The sequence below is a fragment of the Schistocerca serialis genome, chromosome 1 (genome assembly GCF_023864345.2).
Source record: "Schistocerca serialis cubense isolate TAMUIC-IGC-003099 chromosome 1, iqSchSeri2.2, whole genome shotgun sequence".
Taxonomy (NCBI): Eukaryota; Metazoa; Arthropoda; class Insecta; order Orthoptera; family Acrididae; genus Schistocerca; species Schistocerca serialis.
The window spans coordinates 372,447,639-372,470,457 of NC_064638.1; the positions used below are offsets into that span (position 1 = coordinate 372,447,639).

The 22,819-nt window shown below is 39.7% G+C and overlaps 1 protein-coding gene across 6 annotated transcripts in view; it reads right to left on the minus strand.

Moving 5' to 3' along the window:
* Positions 1-2,122: 2,122 nt before the first annotated feature.
* LOC126470690 (spermatogenesis-associated protein 6) overlaps positions 2,123-22,819 on the minus strand; it is a 186,689-nt gene continuing 165,992 nt past the window's right edge. For 2 of the 6 annotated variants that reach the window (XM_050098715.1, XM_050098708.1), the window contains exons 9-10: positions 3,505-3,574; positions 2,124-2,454 (exon numbers count right to left, since the gene is read on the minus strand). In XM_050098715.1, the coding sequence (XP_049954672.1) occupies positions 3,537-3,574 (38 nt within the window). In that variant the 3' untranslated portion in view covers positions 2,124-2,454; positions 3,505-3,536. Of the gene's footprint in view, positions 2,455-3,504; positions 3,615-22,819 lie in introns of all 6 variants that reach the window. The other 4 variants (XM_050098700.1, XM_050098693.1, XM_050098729.1 and 1 more) reach the window with 4 other exon arrangements.

Sequence of the window (22,819 nt, forward strand, 5' to 3'; positions counted from 1 at the left end):
GACCACAATACCAAATAAGTAGACCTTATTAAAGATTAAAATTGGCACTGTACACTTGATTATTTGGCAGATATTTTCCCTGAATGAAAGAACTGAATATTTTTCTGCAAGAGAAAAGTATAACAATGGTCACTGCCAATGACAAAGTTCGAGCTTTCAAGAGAAAAATCAATTTTTGAGCAGAGAGTTTGGAGGAGGAGGAGGAGGAGATTAAGTGGTTTCCTCTTCTCAAAGATGTTTTGAAAGACAAGACATTCGAGCTTAGAAACAATCTGTTTCATGATATCGTTGAACATCTCAGAAGCTTGACATCATAATTGGAGCATTATTTCCCAACAGCTGAAGGTGAGAAGCTGCTGGAATACAGATGGGTGGTCAACCCATTTGCTGTATCCAAAAAACCAAACATTCTATTTTCAAATGAATGAGATTTGTTGACAGAAATTGCCACAGACTCAACCCTGAAATCTACTTTTGACAGTGATAGTTACTCACACTTTTGGATCTGTTTGGAAAACAAAAAATTCTTCCCCCTTACGGAAAAAGCAAAATGATTTCTACTTCCATTTGCCACAACTTACATGTATGAATCTAGATTCACAAATTATGCTGCCAAGAAAACTAAGTATTGAAACTGTCTAGATGCTGAACCAGACATCCCTCTCCAGTTTTCACGTAGCAAGCCTAACTTTTCAAATTGTGTGAGAAGAAGCACCCTTAACCTTCACATTAAGATTCCACTATTATTTGTACAGACTCATCTCTAATAACAAAGAATGTATTTTGCTTCACTGAGGAGCAGTAAACATTCCCAGACTATAACTTTTGTAGGTATTTTGTTTGTGTTTTCTATCAGTTATTTAATATTTAACTGAATTCTGTTACTATTGATATTTTTGTTCTGAAAATTAAAATAATATCCAGTGAATGTTGCTTTACTTTGCAATATATTCCCCTACACTCAATTATAAATATGGCCTGCCTAGTGTATTGACAATGGGAATAAATCAAATAGCAAGTATCTGAATATAGAAGCAATTCAGACAAACGGGAAAGTCATTAATAGTTTCAAGTTGTTTCCATTCATCTTTAAACCATAGACTCTTGATTCATCATTGGATTAGTGGAAGAATGGTACTTGCATTAAGAAGTTTTCAGTTCCCATGGGCTTCACACAGAATTTCAGCAGTTACTGTGTTCTTGACTGTGAAGGTCCCGCCACGAATTTTTGCCTAAAAAGGGGTCTGCTGGCTAAAAACGTTTGGAAGTCCTGCCTTACAGTATCAAGTAAATGTTTAGGTAACAGGGGGACATTAACTAGCAAGATTTCCATTTTTGTAACTTGGTTTGTTACAGAGATATGAAGGGAAGATAACACATCATATAATTTAAAAGTGCTGAAGTACTGAAGTACATGCACCTGTACTGTAAACAAGAACACATTATTGCAATTACTATCATGTTAACTCACATTCTTCACAGATAAGCAGCATTTATACGCACTCTCTATTGATGTACATTGTACTCGCACACATGCCTTCAGCTAAAGATGGTTGCTTGAATGACCGGAGTGCATTTTTCTCGTGTTTCCATTTCTTTACTGTGAGTTCCAGCATGGGGCCAGTTACTTTATTCCAGATACCTACACTTTGTTCTTGTACTGGGGAGGTGAAGACAGTTTTCTGCTACATTTTTAATATTGTCTTGTTTACCAGAATGGTACACTGGGATACATATTTCAACTGGTCTTGAGGAGAGGAAGTAGATTATCAAATAAAAAAATATAGGGTGCAATACAAAAAAAGAGACACTACTGTTCATATCTTCATAAAAGTATTCTGGAGGATGCAGCCTCCAGTCTCTATTCAGGTATCATGATTTATGTTTTCCATGGTTTCCTTAAATTACTTCAGGCAAATACAAAAATGATTTCTACTATAAAGTCACATCGAACTACCTGTCCCATTCTTCTCGAACTAGATCTGTACTTGTAAGTACATAAACATACATGACTTTTTTTCAGGCTCTTAAATTGTAATATCATGACATGTTCAGTACCCTTGTAAAAAAAGGTCTGTGGGTGACTAAAACAACAACAACAACAACAACTTATTTTAGGCTGCTAATATGCAAGATAGTATAAAATATTCTAAAACAGTTACTTCATGTGCAATATAGTGCTCTTTGGTGGAATAAAATGAAACAGATAAAATGCAAAAAGTGGTTATATTCATTTTTTAAAGCTGTTTACTGACATAAAAGACTAGCTACTTGAGAGAGCTTTTAATGAATACAATTCCAAAAGGATAATGCACAAGGAAAACCGTGTATCTTATGACTGACAGCTGCCCATAGCTCAGTAGTCGCTGATGTTATCAATCAGTTGGAACTGAAAGAAACTCTGTTGATTCTTTGTCTTACAGCGCATATTTATTTGTTAGATGTCTTTCTTCTCTGTAAAAAATATATAAAAACATATATTATGAAACTGGAAATAAGTTAAACCATTGTAAAAATTATGACTGAGTACAGACAAAGTTGCATCCATCATCAAACAGTGTGAGAGGTAGCATAGTATGGGCTCTTTGATTGAGAGCCTTCACCTAGTGTTTCATTTTTGAAAACAACATTTTAATGATGACTGTTTACAACATACTCACTGATGAGTCAAAACATTATGACCACTTGTTTAATAGTGTGTTGGTCCACCTTTGGAATGCAATACAGCAGTGATTATGCATGGTACTGTAATAAAACTGGTTATGATGAGATAAATGTATTAATCAATCTTGAGTCATACGAAGTGAACAATACCGCACCAAAGACATAAAAACCAAAAATCCACTACTGCATAGCTACGTAAAAATGTTTAAATGTTAACATTTATAAATACTTAATGTAATTACAGTGATGATTATGGACTTCTCAAAAAAGGTAGACAATTAAGTGTAATTTATTTATGAAATGTATGTTGCAAAGATTGTTTTGCATAAATAGATTGGTATGTGATAGTAATTTCTTTGCTACATGTCATTAGAGGTAAATCTTTGTTCTTTTGATAGCAACTGGTTGTACAAGTTAGAAGTGCGGGGATGGAGAACAAGTTAGGTATGTTTTATTGATTTGTATTGTGAAGTGAAATGACTGAAAATATATGTGTAATTCTGCAGAAAGTCCACCCCATTTACATTATTACTGAAACATCAACCCAATCATCCTCTAGATGATTACAGAAAGGTAGACCACATAAAGGAAATGCAAAACTGGTTATTTAAATTCAGATGTCCCTGTCACTTTCTGCAGTGTGTCACTATCTCAGCGTGGCAAGTGCTGTGCAAATGTGACCAGCCACCCAAATTACCGACAAACTCCAAACATTAATAAATCAACTTTGGGCAACAAGAGGGTGGGGACAGTCAGAGTATGGGGTCTTTTGTAGGTTTCTGGAGGCATGTGGGATCAGATATCTACAGACAGGTTATGAGGTTTCTGTAAATTACTCACCTCAAACGAACCACTGTTGCATGATTCTGGTCTTATGAATGGACAGTTATCCTGCTGGAAGATGTCATCACTGTCGGGAAAGACATCAGGCATGAAGGCATACAGGTGGTCTGCAATAATGTTAATGTAGTTCACAGTTTTTATGATGCCTTCACAATTATTACTACAGATCCAATGTAAGTCCATGTGAATGTCCCCCATAGCATAACAGTGCATCTACTGATCTGTATCTGTGATGTACTGGATGTTTCAAGCAGCAACTTACCTGTATGACCACTTATCCAGGCATAACCATCAACCTGATGTAGCAAGAAATACAAATCCCACCAGCTTTGACCCATGGTCCACTGTCAATGATCCCATATCCACTTCAATGCAAGTTGCTATTGTCTTTAGTTCAAGCACTGCCTATCCTGCTTTATGGAACAGGCAAGCTTCCAAGCTCCATATTCTGTGATGAGGTATTGATGTCCAACACCTGGTTGCCCACTTGTGATTTCAGCATCCTCCAATCACTTTCCATAGATAGTGATGACAATAGCACACAATCAGCTTCACCATTTCTGAGATTCTTGTTCTCAGGTTTCAGGCTATAATAGTCTGCCCTTTTGTCAAAGTCGTTTATGTCAGAGGATTTCTCAATTTGTGGCCTGCATTGTTACCAGAATGATTCCCCATTCATCTCTGCTTCATTTACATACTTTCCTTCTTACATAACATACCTGCAGAGCCAAGCAGCATTCAGTCTCACAACAGCATTGGTCATAATGTTGTACCTCATTAGAGTATGTTGGCTGCACAGGAAATCTAAATCAGGTGCCATTCTTAGCAGAAATTCCCTCTACTTAGCTTACATATTTTCTTCCAGCTTCTCTTTTACACTATGTGTGTTTAACTCACTACTGATAACATTTATGATTTTGTTTATTCTTTTACATTCTTTGACACTTTTTAGAAACCTCATCCCCATATTGTGGATATGCACTTCCTGTTACTTGCTCATCATCCATAATTAAAACTTTTATCTTGAATGTTCCATATTTGTACATAAAATATCTAAATGATATTTCATAAAATAATGGAACAGCAACCACTCACCTACGGCAGACTGATGTGTGAGGCATAGACACATGTAACAGAAAACAGTATTCACACTATCTTTCGAGCTCTTGCTCTTTTTGTAACAAAACACATATTTATACACACAATCAAATAAACACACAAATGCATATTCCTGAACCAAATAAACACACAAATGCATACTCCTGCAGTCACAATGAGACTGATTATTGATTATTGATTATTGAGAGCAGTTGCCTAGGCTGATGGAGTTCGGGAGTGTGTAGGAAAGGACACATGGGGTAGCGAGATATTGTGAGGCATGTCTTTGACAGATCACACAGCACTTGCAAAACAAGATGAAAGGAGTTTACAGTGTAGAGCATACAAGAGGTACTGGTTTTCAACTATCCTTAATTTGAAAGCCAATCCAGACCTTATCATCCTTTCTTCAGACAATGGCTTCACCACACTGGTCAGGGTCATAGTGACTATGTTGCTGAGGGTCTCTGTCAATGTTCTGACACCTCTGCATACAAATGTTAGACCTCAGAAGTCCAACATGATCTCCAGCAGCTCCTCATGGTCTTAGATCCATTCCAAATCTTAATACCTTAACCTATCTCCCTCCTCACACCAGCAACCTCCCACTCTCCGGCTTTTTACCTACTTCCCAATCTCAACAAATCTAGCCCCACAGATTGTTCCCACTGTGGTTGGTACAATGCTTCCACAGAACAAGCCTCTGCCTTTGTTGATCAACACCTTCAAACTACTGTCCATAAGCTCCCATCCTACATTCAAGACACCATTCACATCCACCACTGCCTTTCCCAAGTTCCTGTCTTGTTATCACTAGACTCCTTGTTGATCAGTGGGAATGCAATGTAATTATACACCAACATCCCCCATACCAAAGGTCTTGTGGCCATGAAACACTACCTCTCCCAAGGCCCTCCTGATACCAACCACCACCTCTTTTCTAATCCTCCCAACCAACCACATTCACTCCCACAATTATTTCACTTTCAAAGTCTAAATCTGCAATAAATCCATGGTACTCACAGGAAGACTTAGAGTTTAATGTCCTGTTGACAGCAAGGTCATTAGAGATAGAGGATAAGCTTGGATCATGGTGGGATGGGGAAAGAAATTGACTGTGTTCTTTACAAAGAAACCATCCTGGCATTTGCCTAGAGTCATTTACAGAAATCATGGAAAACCTAAATCTGGATGTTGTTGTTGTTGTTGTGGTGGTCTTCAGTCCTGAGACTGGTTTGATGCAGCTCTCCATGCTATTCTATCCTGTGCAAGCTTCTTCATCTCCCAGTACCTACTGCAACCTACATCCTTCTGAATCTGCTTAGTGTATTCATCTCTTGGTCTCCCTCTACGATTTTTACCGTCCACGCTGCCCTCCAATGCTAAATTTGTGATCCCTTGATGCCTCAAAACATGTCCTACCAACCGATCCCTTCTTCTAGTCAAGTTGTGCCACAAACTTCTCTTCTCCCCAATCCTATTCAATACCTCCTCATTAGTTACGTGATCTACCCACCTTATCGTCAGCATTCTTCTGTAGCACCACATTTCGAAAGCTTCTATTCTCTTCCTGTCCAAACTGGTTATCGTCCATGTTTCACTTCCATACATGGCTACACTCCATACAAATACTGTCAGAAACGACTTCCTGACACTTAAATCTATACTCGATGTTAACAAATTTCTCTTCTTCAGAAACGCTTTCCTTGCCATTGCCAGTCTACATTTTATTTCCTCTCTACTTCAACCATCATCAGTTATTTTACTCCCTAAATAGCAAAACTCCTTTACTACTTTAAGTGTCTCATTTCCTAATCTAATTCCCTCAGCATCACCCGACTTAATTCGACTACATTCCATTATCCTTGTTTTGCTTTTGTTGATGTTCATCTTATATCCTCCTTTCAAGACACTGTTCATTCTGTTCAACTGCTCTTCCAAGTCCTCTGCTGTCTCTGACAGAATTACAATGTCATCGGCGAACCTCAAAGTTTTTACTTCTTCTCCATGAATTTTAATACCTACTCCGAATTTTTCTTTTGTTTCCTTTACTGCTTGCTCAATATACAGATTGAATAACATCAGGGACAGGCTACAACCCTGTCTCACTCCTTTCCCAACCACTGCTTCCCTTTCATGCCCCTCGACTCTTATAACTGCCATCTGGTTTCTGTACAAATTGTAAATAGCCTTTCGCTCCCTGTATTTTACCCCTGCCACCTTCAAAATTTGAAAGAGAGTATTCCAGTTAACATTGTCAAAAGCTTTCTCTAAGTCTACAAATGCTAGAAACGTAGGTTTGCCTTTTCTTAATCTTTCTTCTAAGATAAGTCGTAAGGTTAGTATTGCCTCACGTATTCCAACATTTCTACGGAATCCAAACTGATCTTCCCCGAGGTCTGCTTCTACCAGTTTTTCCATTCGTCTGTAAAGAATTCGTGTTAGTATTTTGCAGCTGTGACTTATTAAACTGACACTTCGGTAATTTTCACATCTGTCAACACCTGCTTTCTTTGGGATTGGAATTATTATATTCTTCTTGAAGTCTGTGGGTATTTCGCCTGTCTCATACATCTTGCTCACCAGATGGTAGAGTTTTGTCATGACTGGCTCTCCCAAGGCCATCGGTAGTTCTAATGGAATGTTGTCTACTCCCGGGGCCTTGTTTCGACTCAGGTCTTTCAGTGCTCTGTCAAACTCTTCACGCAGTATCTTATCTCCCATTTCATCTTCATCTACATCCTCTTCCATTTCCATAATATTGTCCTGAAGTATATCACCCTTGTATAAACCCTCTATATACTCCTTCCACCTTTCTGCCTTCCCTTCTTTGCTTAGAACTGGGTTGCCATCTCAGCTCTTGATATTCATACAAGTGGTTCTCTTCTCTCCAAAGGTCTCTTTAATTTTCCTGTAGGCAGTATCTGTCTTACCCCTAGTGAGACAAGCCTCTACATCCTTACATTTGTCCTCTAGCCATCCCTGCTTAGCCATTTTGCACTTCCTGTCGATATCATTTTTGAGACGTTTGTATTCCTTTTTGCCTGCTTCATTTACTGCATTTTTATATTTTCTTCTTTCATCAATTAAATTCAATATTTCTTCTATTACCCAAGGATTTCTAGTAGCCCTCGTCTTTTTACCTACTTGATCGTCTGCTGCCTTCACTACTTCATCCCTCAGAGCTACCCATTCTTCTTCTACTGTATTTCTTTCCCCCATTCCTGTCAATTGTTCCCTTATGCTTTCCCTGAAACTCTGTACAACCTCTGGTTCTTTCAGTTTATCCAGGTCCCATCTCCTTAAATTCCCACCTTTTTGCAGTTTCTTCAGTTTCAATCTGCAGTTCATAACCAATAGATTGTGGTCAGAATCCACATCTGCCCCTGGAAATGTCTTACAATTTAAAACCTGGTTCCTAAATCTCTGTCTTACCATTATGTAATCTATCTGATACCTTTTAGTATCTCCAGGCTTCTTCCAGGTATACAACCTTCTTTCATGATTCTTGAACCAAGTGTTAGCTATGATTAAGTTATGCTCTGTGCAAAATTCTACAAGGCAGCTTCCTCTTTCATTTCTTCCCCCCAATCCATGTTCACCTACTATGTTTCCTTCTCTCCCTTTTCCTACTGACGAATTCCAGTCACCCATGACTATTAAATTTTCGTCTCCCTTCACTACCTGAATAATTTCTTTTATCTCGTCATACATTTCATCAATTTCTTCATCACCTGCAGAGCTAGTTGGCATATAAACTTGTACTACTGTAGTAGGCATTGGCTTTGTGTCTATCTTGGCCACAATAATGCGTTCACTATGCTGTTTGTAGTAGCTAACCCGTACTCCTATTTTTTTATTCATTATTAAACCTACTCCTGCATTACACCTATTTGATTTTGTATTTATAACCCTGTAATCACCTGACCAAAAGTCTTGTTCCTCCTGCCACCGAACTTCACTAATTCCCACTATATCTAACTGTAACCTATCCATTTCCCTTTTTAAATTTTCTAACCTACCTGCCCGATTAAGGGATCTGACATTCCACGCTCCGATCCGTAGAATGCCAGTTTTCTTTCTCCTGATAACGACGCCCTCTTGAGTAGTCCCCGCCCGGAGATCCGAATGGGGGACTATTTTACCTCCGGAATATTTTACCCAAGAGGACGCCATCATCATTTAATCATACAGTAAAGCTGCATGTCCTCGGGAAAAATTACGGCTGTAGTTTCCCCTTGCTTTCAGCCGTCGCAGTACCAGCACAGCAAGGCCGTTTTGGTTAATGTTACAAGGCCAGATCCAAATCTGGATAGCCAATGGGAATTTTAGCCATTGTTGTCTTGAATGCGAATACAGTGTGCTAACAACTGTGCCACGTCACTTGGTTTGTTTATTGCTGTCACCCGTTCCATGTCAAATAGTTCTCCCTTGCAGCCTCACCACCCATGGAAGCTGCACTTGGATATCGGAAGTCTCAAAATATACCAATAACCTCACCAGAGCCTTTACTAATGGGTAGTATCCTATTCAGCTATTCCACAAACTGATCTCTCATGCCACCTCCTCCTCTGACACCAGTAAAGTTGTTAGCAAGCCACCAGCCAGCACACCTCAACATTTTCATACAGTATTGCTCAGGTCTTGAAAAACTCAGCAATATCCTCACTAGGGCTTTGAGTATCTTTCGTCATCCCCTTAATTGATGGGTACCATACCCAAAAGCTGTAGTGATGCATCCCATTCCCTGAATGAGAGGTATCATGTCCTTAAATAAACATATCAGAGAAAAGATGTTTGCGACAGAGTAGTCGAAAAGTGATGAGCACCCCACAGTTGGGAGCTGTTTTAAATCACAGATGCTGATACCAGAGTCAATGATCCAGTGACTTTATGGAAGTGGATAGTAATCAAACGACCCTGCCTGCTGAACTGGAGAGAAGAGTTCCATGGAGTGGGTGTGCAGAGCAAAGAGCTCCATGAAATCTAAGAATCCAGAATGTCAGAGATAATAAATGTATTGTAATTGTTAGTTATCAAGTTGAATATCAGATCTGTTATGTATGTAGTACAGAAAGGCAATACACAAGTTAGTAGCTGTCCTTATTTATCATGTATTGAGTTGTAATTCATGAGATGAAGTTAATTTTCAGCAGCTTTATCTGCAGCCCGTACGCAGGCAAAGTCAGAGGCAAGTTGAAGGAAGAAGCACATGGATTCAGAGCACAGACTAGCTGGACCTTGATTAATAATACTTAATGGTGACCGAATATTCAGTAAGTGATATTCACAGTATATAAAAGGAGTGTTCAGGTGGCAATTTATTTAGGTATTCTATGCATGAGGCGAAATATAACAAACCATCACACAGCCTAAGCCTACCTGAAACACTTCAGAGACTAATCACATCATTTAAGGTTGTGCTCTGCCACTCACCCAACCTATAGAATATCCTTGTCCATCCTTATTCCAACACTGCTCCCTATCCTGTACCCAGAGGGTCATTTCCTTATGGTTGGCCCATGAGCTAGGCTTGTCCCATGCATCCATGCATCTCTCCTACTGCCATCTAGTCACAGGCATCTTCTACCCAATAAAAGACAGGTCTGCCTACCCAACAAAAGGCAGGACTCTGTGGAAAAGCAGCCATATTATACATCAGCTATGTTGCAATTACTGTACAGCATTCTATTTTGGCACAACGAGTGACCAACTATCTACTCGCTTGAATGGACACCACCAAACTGATGGAAACCATGAACTTGACCACCCAGTTGCCGGACTTGCTGTGCATCACAATGCAAATTACTTAAACAGCTTTTGCACTATAGGGGCTATTTGGATACTCCCTTCAAACAAAATTTCTTCTGGGGATCGTCTCTCCAGTAAATGATGCGTTCACGCAATCCCCCTTGCCTAAACCTCTGCTAACCCACTGCCTCATCTCATCTTTTCCCTTTTCTCTTAAATCCACACCATTCCTTCATTGTCCACATTGTGTACTGTCTTCTTCCACCACTCTTCCTCCCCTCTCCCTTTTGTGGATGTTAAATCTAGTCCCCTCCCTCTCTATTCCTCCTTTTCCTCCTCTCTCTATTTCTCTACTCCTCTCAGTGTCTACCTCTTCACCACCATCTTCCTTCCTTACCTTCCCTCTATTCTTTTCTCCATCTCTACCCTCTGAACTCCTTTTGTCTTATTGTGCAGCTACTGAGTCATATGTCAAAAGACCTGCCTCGCACTGTACAGCTACCTACTCCTTCCCTTATGTATCTTTTGCTATCCCTCCCCAACTCTATCAGCACAGATAACTGCTCTAAATAACTGATAATCAATAATCAGATTTGCTGGAGCTGCAAGAGTGTGCATTTGGTTTTCTGTGTGGTTGTGTGTGTGGATGTGTGTAATTTTGCTAGAAAAAGAACAGAGCTTGAAAGTTAGTGTGAATAATATTTTCTGTTACATGTGTCTGTGTAACTTTTCTGTTACATCCATCTATGCACTACAAATAAGTCCACTACAGATGAGTGGTTGCCTTTCCCTTATTTTATGCATTGTTCCACTCCAAATTTCCATTACTGTTAAACTATAAGTGATTACGAAAATGCTTCAATTATCTCCCATGGTTGTGATTTATGGTATGCAATTACTGCACTTCATGTGTCTTTATCAGTATGTAGTACCTACAGAAGATTAATACTAATGGTATTTGCAAAGATAACCAATGAAGTAATAATTTCAAGAAACATATTCTATTAGAAAGGCTCTTTCACTAGAAAATTGTAAGTTTACTTTCTTCATTCTACATAATCACCTCCATTATTTAAGCATTTGTCATATCTGTCCATGAACTTTACAGTTTTTGTGTCTTAATTCACTATTGCTAGTCCATTATGCAAGTTGTACACAGTATTCTTTCATCTTGGTATTATTGTCAAAACCAGCTGCATCCCACAGTGTTATATGCAGTTAAAACCTTTATTTATTACAAAAATGCCCAAGTACGTATTTATTCCAATCTTCTATTAGCCATCTCCTCCTTCCCCCTCTCTCCGCCCAACACCTCCTCCCACCTCCCTCTATCCATATCCTCCTCCCCCTCTCCACTATCTCCTCCTTTCCCTTCTCACTGACCATTTCCTCCACTCTGCTTTCTCTTTCTATCTCCTCTTCCACTCTCTCTGCCCATCTCCTATTCCCCCTCTCTCTGCCCATCTCACACTTACCTATCTCTGTCTGCCCATCTCCTCTCATCCCTTCTCTCTCCACGTCATCATTCCCACCTCAGTAGGAGGCTGGTGGTTTTCACACCCATAGTATTTCTTTCCAAACCGAAACTAACCTGTCTTCCAAATTTGGCTTAAATTCTTCCAGGAGTTTAGGATGTGCTCTTTGCCTGTGGCTATGCCTACACATGCACATGTCAAGTATACATCATACATATTTGTACACATATTTCACCTGCATCTCTTGCATGTTTCACCCTGCACTTTCATTTCACCCAGCTCAATGTTCATGACATCGTATCTTCTGAACTGTGTGTCATACAATGATACAAATTTGCTGTTACATTTAGTGGTGTATGGGGCTACAGTATAGAAATGTTTTGCAAATTACGTTAGTAGTAAAGAAGTAATAAATTAAAACATCATGCATGATGCAGCAGTTTTTGATGCATCTAAGTATTTGACATCATATCTCCTGAACTATGTATCATGCAATGACATATTTTTATAGTTACATTCAGTGACATATGTGGATACTGTCTGTGAAATGTGTTGGAGTTAGAGTTAGAAGTAAGGAAATAATAAATTTCGATGTCATACATGATATGGCAGTTTTTCACTCATCTCAGTGTTTATGATATCATATCTCCTGAACTATGGGCCAAACAATGAAATAACTTTCCAGGTACATTTAATGGTATATGTGAACACTGTCTGAAAAATGTATAGTAGTAAGGAAGTAATAAATTAAAACTTCATGTGGCAGTTTTACTCTATGAACAGCAAAATTGTAGTAAGCAATCAACCTTTTTCCTTTCATCATTTTGTGGGGTTGTCTGTACGAGGAAAATTCCTCTCATTCTCAAATACTAGACGAATGAAATGTGGGTATTCGTGTATTGCAGGCACTCCACCCCTTTGATAGGTAGGTATACAGGAATTAGCATAGGTGTTAATTCAGGGTATAAGCTATCTCCATTCCAAATTTCATCCAAATCAATCGAACTTTTTCAGTGTGAATGGCTAACAAACGTACTAACACACAAACACTCACAAGCTTTTGCATTTATAATACACTCTAAGGAAGGGGCAGGAAAAAAAGAGAAAAAAAAGACGCACCACAAAGGAATTATCTGAATGAGACAGAAATTGATAGATATGCTGTACGTGTACATACAAACAGATAACAATAATTTCAAAAAGATTGGATTTATTCAAAAGAAAGAGCTTCAGAAATTGAGCAAGTCAATAATGAGTTCGTGCCCTTCCCACCCTTATGCAATCAGTCATTCAGACTGGCATTATTGATAAAATTGTTGGATATCCTTCTGAGGGATATCTTGCAAATTATGTCCAGTTAGTGCATTAGATCATCAGAATCACAAGATGGTTGTAGGGCTGTGCCCAAAATGCTCCAAATATTCTCAACTGGGGAGAGATCTGGCAACTTTGCTAGGTAATGTAGGATTTGGCAAGCACAAAGACAAGTAGTAGCAACTCTTTCCACATGAAGGTTGGCACTACCTTGCTGAAGTTTAAACCCAGGATGGCTTGCTATGAAAGGCAACAAAGTGAGGTGTAGAATATCATTGACATGGCACTGTGCTATAAGGGGGTTGTGGATGATAACCAAAGGGGTCTTGCTATGAGGTGAAATGGCATGCCAGACTATCAGCCCTGGTTGTCAGGTTGTATGGCAGACAACAGTCACGTTGGTAGCCCACCGCTCACTAGGGTGTCTATAGACACATCTTCAGCCTGAAATCTAATTGCCTGTAGTAGAATTTTCTTCCGTGATGAGTCCCATTTCCAACTGAGCTCCAATGACCAGTGATGACATATCTGGAGATGCCCCGGACAGTGGTGGGATCTGACTGTCGCCCACAATATGACCCGATAACCAGGAGTGATGGTCTGGGGTGCCATTTCTTTTCATAACAGGACCCCTTTGGTTGTCATCTATGGCACCCTTACAGCATAGCAGTGTGTTGACAATATTCTATGTTGAAACTTCCTGGCAGATTAAAACTGTGTGCCCGACCGAGACTCGAACTCGGGACCTTTGCCTTTCGCGGGCAAGTGCTCTACCAACTGAGCTACTGAAGCACGAATCACGCCCGGTACTCACAGCTTTACTTCTGCCAGTACCTCGTCTCCTACCTTCCAAACTTTACAGAAGCTCTCCTGCGAACCTTGCAGAACTAGCACTCCTGAAAGAAAGGATATTGCGGAGACATGGCTTAGCCACAGCATGGGGGATGTTTCCAGAATGAGATTTTCACTCTGCAGCGGAGTGTGCGCTGATATGAAACTTCCTGGCAGATTAAAACTGTGTGCCCGACCGAGACTCGAACTCGGGACCTTTGCCTTTCGCGGGCAAGTGCTCTCAGTTGGTAGAGCACTTGCCCGCGAAAGGCAAAGGTCCCGAGTTCGAGTCTCGGTCGGGCACACAGTTTTAATCTGCCAGGAAGTTTCATATCAGCGCACACTCCGCTGCAGAGTGAAAATCTCATTCTGGAAACATCCCCCAGGCTGTGGCTAAGCCATGTCTCCGCAATATCTTTTCTTTCAGGAGTGCTAGTTCTGCAAGGTTCGCAGGAGAACTTCTGTAAAGTTTGGAAGGTAGGAGACGAGGTACTGGCAGAAGTAAAGCTGTGAGTACCGGGCGTGAGTCGTGCTTCGGTAGCTCAGTTGGTAGAGCACTTGCCCGCGAAAGGCAAAGGTCCCGAGTTCGAGTCTCGGTCGGGCACACAATTTTAATCTGCCAGGAAGTTTCATATCAGCGCACACTCCGCTGCAGAGTGAAAATCTCATTCTGGAAACATCCCCCAGGCTGTGGCTAAGCCATGTCTCCGCAATATCCTTTCTTTCAGGAGTGCTAGTTCTGCAAGGTTCGCAGGAGAGCTTCTGTAAAGTTTGGAAGGTAGGAGACGAGGTACTGGCAGAAGTAAAGCTGTGAGTACCGGGCGTGAGACGTGCTTCGGTAGCTCAGTTGGTAGAGCACTTGCCCGCGAAAGGCAAAGGTCCCGTGTTCGAGTCTCGGTCGGGCACACAGTTTTAATCTGCCAGGAAGTTTCATATCAGCGCACACTCCGCTGCAGAGTGAAAATCTCATTCTGGAAACATCCCCCAGGCTGTGGCTAAGACATGTCTCCGCAATATCCTTTCTTTCAGGAGTGCTAGTTCTGCAAGGTTCGCAGGAGAGCTTCTGTAAAGTCTGGAAGGTAGGAGACGAGGTACTGGCAGAAGTAAAGCTGTGAGTACCGGGCGTGAGTCGTGCTTCGGTAGCTCAGTTGGTAGAGCACTTGCCCGCGAAAGGCAAAGGTCCCGAGTTCGAGTCTCGGTCGGGCACACAGTTTTAATCTGCCAGGAAGTTTCATATCAGCGCACACTCCGCTGCAGAGTGAAAATCTCATTCTGGAATATTCTATGTTGCCCTTTTTGTTGCCCTTCATTGCAAGCCATCCTGGGCTTACATTTCAGCAAGATAATGCCTCCCTACACATGGAGAGAGTTTCTACTGCTTGTCTTCATGCTTGCCGAACTCTGCCTTGGCCAATATGGTTCACTCCAAAATTGAGAATGTTTGGAGCATTAAGGGCAGGGCCCTCCACCCATTTCAGGATTTTGATTATCTAATGCACCAATTGGACAGAATTTGGGGTGATATCCCTCAGGAGAACATCCAACAACTCTATCAAACAATGCCAAGCTGAATAAGTGTTTGGATAAGGGCCTGAGGTGGACCAACATGTTTTTGGCTTGCTCAGTTTGAGAAAATTTTTCCTCAAATAAATCATCCAATTTTTCTGATACTATAATCATTTGTTTATTTGCACTCATACATCATATCCATCAATTTTTGATCCTATTGAATAATTCCTTCATGGTGCAGTTTTTTCCCCTCTTAGAGAGTATATAAAAGATGTTTCCCAAGCAACAACAATTTCACTAAGCAAAGCACAAGTAGTATTCAGGAAGGAAATGAACAAATTTTTTAGGGCCGATTCCTAACCCTTGAGCAGGCATGCCTTTTTTCATAGCAGTAGCAGGTTATGGCATACTTTATACATGAGTAAAGAATAGATGTTTTTATGTTAAAAAGGTAAAGATGTAGGAACAAAATATCAGTTTAATTAAACAACAAAATAAACTTCCATTATGTGAACTAAAACCCTGTTTAGTTAAACAATAATAAAATAAACTTTCATTACATCAATCTGGTGCTGTGTGCAAGTGTTACCCAATGGTAATGACTGACACGAAGCAATAAACAATGCAGTTGCATCAGATCCCGGCAAACCCCTTATTCATTAACCAATTATCTTATAGGCAACTGCTGCGTTGTGGTACTGTGCTGATAGCTCATGATCTGGGTCATTTTCTTGCATGGATTGTAAATTTTTGCTCTTCTAGTTCCCTGTTTATTTTATATTATTGCTGGTCACTTTGGCATATGACAACACAACTAATCACTGTGTTAACTGAAGCAATAATGAAGGAATATGTAAAGGTCTGCAACTGTAGAACAGCAATGTACACTTTATACATAGGCATACCCCCTTGAGGGTTAAAGTCAGCCGTGATAAGTGAAGGATCCTTGAGTCCAGTTACGCCAAGCACATTTATTCATTCATTGCTGAACATTTCACACCAGTCCCTTACATTTCTTTCAGTCATTACTGTATCACCATGTACTTCCTTCAGTTGGTGATACATCTCCGTGGGTTCAAATACCTGTGAAATCAAACATTTTTGACACCTACAGCCTCACAGTTGTCAGGGATTGCAACCTTGTTGGTGGAGGGGCACAATATAAATCAACCAGCCAGTCAGCTGGGACGTCTGCGTTAGCTTGCCAACTGGTATTAGGTGAGGGAAGTGAAGTGAAGTCCAAAGTGGTGCAGCACCTATTCCAGATTGGATGGCTGCTAAGGGAAGGAAGGTCTCTTTCAGTGAAGTGAAGTCAACATTGATAGGGGAGCAAACCCTAATTACAAATCCAGCTTCTCAATGCTGAGGTTTGATCTAATGGTCCTGTATTTCAACCATTAGAAAAAGAAATGGGATGCAAAAGTTATCAACAGAACCTCAAATATGAAAGGATGTAACAGAATACAGAAATAGGCAATAAATGGACAATGATTACAATCATAGGGAATATACAGGGAATCACAACTACATCAAGAATATGTATGACATAGTTTACATTAAACAGTCAATCAAAGAATGCACAATAAAAGTTTGATTAACTAGCATCCACAAAACACTGAGACAAGCCATTGGAGGAACCATTCAACCTTCAACACATGCCCTAGATCAATACTTTTTGGGCATCCTGATGACAACTGACTCATTAGATTTTATTATTGACACTAAGACCTCACTGTCTTGCTGTGCTGGATAGAGACTTTATTATTGCCAAGGCAAAAGTCATGTGTTTGGACATCATCAAATCATGTACTGTCTGTTACATGACCACTGTGCAGGATGGGCAAGACAAGTGATATCGGTGGATCTTATAGCAACAAGATGAAAAGTGGCACATGCCTGGAACATATAGTCTTAGATATCGCGTCGGTATTGAACTTTACATATGCCTAAGTGCAGAGGTTTTAATGAGAGTACTTTGATTTGGCAAAACTGTATACATAATAAAACAGAGAGCAGCAGAGTGAAGATCAAACATGAAGTGAAGGTACTAAGAAGCGAATACCTATATAATACACAGACATTTCTTCGACATTCTGATATGATGATTACCAAATTTAACCCATTAATGAAGGAAATAGCTGCATGGTGTGGACTAACATTATGTAGTTACTTACGCAAGCAAGCTCCCTTGTGCTCAAAAATAATGTGTCAGCGAACGAATGCATTAAACAAATCTAGACGTGACTATGTGAAATATACTGTCTGCCCTCAGAAGCCAGTGAGTGATGTCATGCGTGCATGTGTGTGTGTGTGTGTGTGTGTGTGCATGTGTGTGTGTGTGTGTGTGTGTGTGTGTGTGTTTTGTCTATTTTCAACAAAGGTCTTGTTGGCAGAAAGCTAACTTTCTGAAAGTCATTTTGGTATGCGTATCTGCGACTCAGCATCTCCGCTATATTGTGTAGCAACTGTTGTTGTTGTTGTTGTTGTTGTTGTTGTGGTCTTCAGTCCTGAGACTGGTTTGATGCAGCTCTCCATGCTACTCTATCCTGTGCAAGCTTCTTCATCTCCCAGTACCTACTGCAACCTACATCCTTCTGAATCTGCTTAGTGTATTCATCTCTTGGTCTCCCTCTTCGATTTTTACCCTCCACGCTGCCCTCCAATACTAAATTGATGATCCCTTGATGCCTCAGAACATGTCCTACCAACTGATCCCTTCTTCTGGTCAGGTTGTGCCACAAACTTCTCTTCTCCCCAATCCTATTCAATACTTTCTCATTAGTTATGTGATCTACCCATCTAATCTTCCCTTTTCATAATATTGTTACATTCCATTATTTGAAATGGGAATTTCTGAAATCCTGTACATAAGGATGTATCGTAAATTCATAATTATTATTTCACATTGTTCAGTTTTTCACATTGTTCAGTTCACTTTTAATGATGTTCTCTCTTCATTCCCACAACTACCCTTATCTCAGTGATTACATTTAATTCAGATACTGTAATTATTCAAACCATAAAAGTGTAAAAGTTTTTCACGGGTCACCTGGTTAAGTTTTATACATGTACACTATTGTACAATCTACATTGATAAGGGAAGTCGTACCGCCCAAAATGACATTTGACATTTTTACTTTTATGTAAATTATGAAAATATGGATGTTTATGCTTAATTTGGTGTTGGTTTTATTGAAATATTCGATTATTTACTATTTTAAATAAATATTTGAAAATAATCATGCAATGACATTTCCAAGAATTTTGTTTTCCATCATTTAGCATAGTGGCATTTTTCTCTGGAACGATATAGCCTAGAAGGCTGTGGTTTCTTTTGCTTTGTAGAGAACTGTCCATTTCATAAATTGCCTACACTGGCAGTGCTTCGCGGTAAACTCTTTGAACTGTACATTTGTTTGTGTTTGACAACAACAGTTATCCACTAGCCGCGTTTTAGTTTCTGTGTTTCCCGTGATAGTTTTTGTCAAGACTAAACCAAAAGGAGTGTTTAAAAAAATACAAAACAAAGCAAAGAGATACTACAGATCAAATATAGCAGCAGTAAAAAGAGTAGTTAGTGCCAAAGGGTGTGAAAATTTGGTTGTAAATAGTGACAGTCCTTTTACTCCTCCGAGTGCTTCCAAGAAAAAACTGCTGGGTATAGAATACAACGCAGCTTCAGACAGTGAAACAAACTGCAATATCATTACTAATCTCCATATACTTATTTCAGCTTTGTGTGAAACAGTGTGTTGTCCAATATGTGGAGGGGAAATTGCAATTTCTGAAAAGCTATCTCAACACAATGGTCTGGTGTGCACTTTACAAATAATGTGTTTGAACTGTAAAAGCGAAAAGACTTTCAAGACTTCAGAAGTAAGTGTAAAGAATGGACTTTTTGACAGTAATCTAAGATACTTCTATGGACTTAGATGCATAGGAAAAGGTCATTACGCTGGTAAGGTTCTTTGTGGATTGCTGAACCTCCCTAGTCTACCTAAAAAATCTATCAAATACAACTCCATAGTAAGAAGTAGTGTCAAGGCATGTGCTATGGAGTCAATGACTACAGCAGCAGAGCAGGTGGTAGCAGAAAATGGTAGTTCTGACATAGCAATATCATTCGACAGATCCTGGCAAAAAAGAGGTTTCCAGTCAAAGAATTCATGTGCATCTATTATCAGCATCGACAACGGGAAAGTGTTGGATGTTGATGTGTTGAACATGTACTGTCAGGGTTGTAGGCAAGCAGGCAAAAGTACTGAAAAGCAAACTAAGCATGAAATGAATTGTCAGAGAAACTATGAAGGAACTAGTGGAAGGATGGAGGTTGCTTCTGCTGTGAAAATGTTCCAATGTTCCCAGCATGACCGTGCTGTTCACTACATGAGTTTTCTTGGGGATGGAGACTCATGATCATATAAGGCAGTGGTGGAGGGTAAACCCTATGGTGATTTGTCAATTACAAAACTAGAGTGCATTAATCATGTGCAAAAGAGGATGGGCACGAGACTAAGTAGACTCAAACAGCAGTTGGGAAGTACCAAGTTATCTGATGGTCTAAGTATAAGACGTCGACTGACTGATAAACAAATTGATCAGATTACGCAATATTATGGTATGGCTATTAGAAGTAACAGAGATAATTTAGACGGTATGAAGAGAGCTGTTCGGGCAATTTATTTTCACAAGCTGTCTACAGATGCTGAACCAATACACAACCTGTGTCCCACTGAGTGGTGTAAATACTTGAAGGCAAAAGAGGAGGGTAAAGTAGACACTTTCTCACACGAAATTACTATACTAAATGCTGTTATGCTTGCCATCAAACCTGTGTTTCAGGATCTTGCCCAACCAGAGCTGTTGAAGAAATGCCTCAAAGGCAAAACACAAAATGCGAATGAATTATTTAACAATGTTGTGTGGTCAAGGATACCAGAAAAGGTGTTTGTTGGAAGGTCAGTCTTTGAACTTGGTGTTTTGGATGTTGTTCTTACTTTTAATGATGGCTATTCTGGAAGACTACGGGTTTTGGAATATCTTGGCATTCATAAAGGTTACAACGCCACTAAAAGTGCGATGGACTTGGACCAACTGTGAATCATGAAGGCAGAGATTGCAACAAACAATATGTCAAAAGAAACCAGATCCAAGAGGAGGGCAGCACTGGGTGAGGAAGATGAAGGAGATGAGGACTACCATCCAGGAGGATTCTAACATATTTTTTATGTTGGCTGTATATTAAAATTTTTCCTTAAATGCAATTTTCTTAACATGACATTTTTCTCAGAAACTTCTGAATCTACATCAATGAATTATTTACCACATAACATAGATAGTACAATGATGTAGCTCTACTTTAGTATTTACTGTACCTAAAAACAAAGATGATGTGACTTACCAAACGAAAGCGCTGGCACGTCGATAGACACACAAACAAACACAAACATACACACAAAATTCAAGCTTTCACAACAAACTGTTGCCTCATCAGGAAAGAGGGAAGGAGAGGGAAAGACGAAAGGATGTGGGTTTTAAGGGAGAGGGTAAGGAGTCATTCCAATCCCGGGAGCGGAAAGACTTACCTTAGGGGGAAAAAAGGACAGGTATACACTCGCACACACACTCATATCCATCCGCACATACACAGACACAAGCAGACATTTGTAAAGGCAAAGAGTTTGGGCAGAGATGTCAGTTGAGGTGGAAGTGCAGAGGCAAAGATCCTTAGTATTTACTGTCATAGTTAAAATTCAAGAAATTAAAATTGTGAAAATTTGCACCCAAAAATTATATGTTTAGGGAAAAAATCGTAACTTTTTTTCCAGTTGTTACTTTAAAGTGATTGTTGAGCAATACAGTCACAAAACATGGGAGGACATGTGATAAAAACACCATATTTGTATACTCAACAGTTACTGAGAAAACGGGGCATTTATATAGCCAATTTAATATTGTCGAGATAGGGCGGTACGGCTCCCCTTAAAATGACTGTTTGGAAAGTCTTCTGACTGGGGCCACAGGAGAGAGAAGTGTGCTGACTACTTGCATATCTATAAAAGAGTGATATATAAGACAAACAAAAAAACAGACTTTGTTCGGGTTGGCAGTAAGTGTTCTCATTTGAAGACTCTGTTTCAAAGTGAAGATGTTTCCAGAGACGCCTTTGTGTGATCTGAAAGTTTTGACAGAATAACAACAATGATCGTATCTGAACAAGGTGATGGCCCCCCCCCCCCCCCCCATGATGCAGATAATGCAGATTTTGCATCAATAGAGGAAGAATTAAATATCCTGAATCAGTCAACTACAGAGGTAGGTGTTATCCCATTAAGAAATCGTGGTCAGTGAAGTTGAGTCATAAGCTCTATGCATCAAGAAAGTGCAGAGAAATTACTACAGCTATGGATGAATACACTGCACCAAAACTGACCACACTCTTCAAGCTACAAATTTCATCTTCAGAAGAAAATGAACCAAAGTACTCTTGCACCTCCTGTCACGAATTTTACACAAATATCAATTCAGCTGTTTGATGATGTTCATTCTACAGAGAAAAGGTGTAAGTTTTAAACATTATTCCAGAGACATTGTCAGAGAAAATAATTTTGAACCACACTCCACCAGTATCAAATTATGTGGTAAACAAATCAAGAATGTGAGGTCTGTAAAAGGAGTCTTTGGAAGACCAGATCCCTATTATGGTCATCCCGTAGGAACAGCTCAAGTTCAAATAGTGCAGTCATTTTATCTGGAAGCTAAATGGGACTGTTCTCGCCAGAGTGTCAACAAAAAAAGATGCTATAACTGTCACAGTTGAAGGTCAAAAAGCTGTGAAAGTGAAGAGGTACATGACTCACACTATTAAAGAAACTGTAACAGTTGAAGGTCAAAAAGCTGTGTAAGTGAAGAGGTGCATGACTCACAGTATTAAAGAAACTTTTGCAATTTATAAGAGCAACTATACAGCTTCACATATTGGAAGATTAAAATTTTATGCACTATGACCTAAGTGGGTAGTTCCATTTCACCTAGAGATGTCTGTTTATGTGTGTACTGCGCGAATTTTAAACTTTCTGTGGTAACTTTGAAGAAGTTACTGAAGCATATTGGTTGGGCATGTGAAGTTATTAGTAGTCTGTGATGTAAAGTGAGAGACTTGTTTGTTTCAAGAATGTGGTGACTGTCCCGAAAATGGAGGACTGACTTTACAGACACTTGGCCTGGAAGACATAGCAGATAGCTCTACAGAAATTACATATGCAACATGGGAGGAAAATAAACTAATTAAGAAAACTGTTGCCTTTGACAGTTTCATTGATGAACTTGGTAAA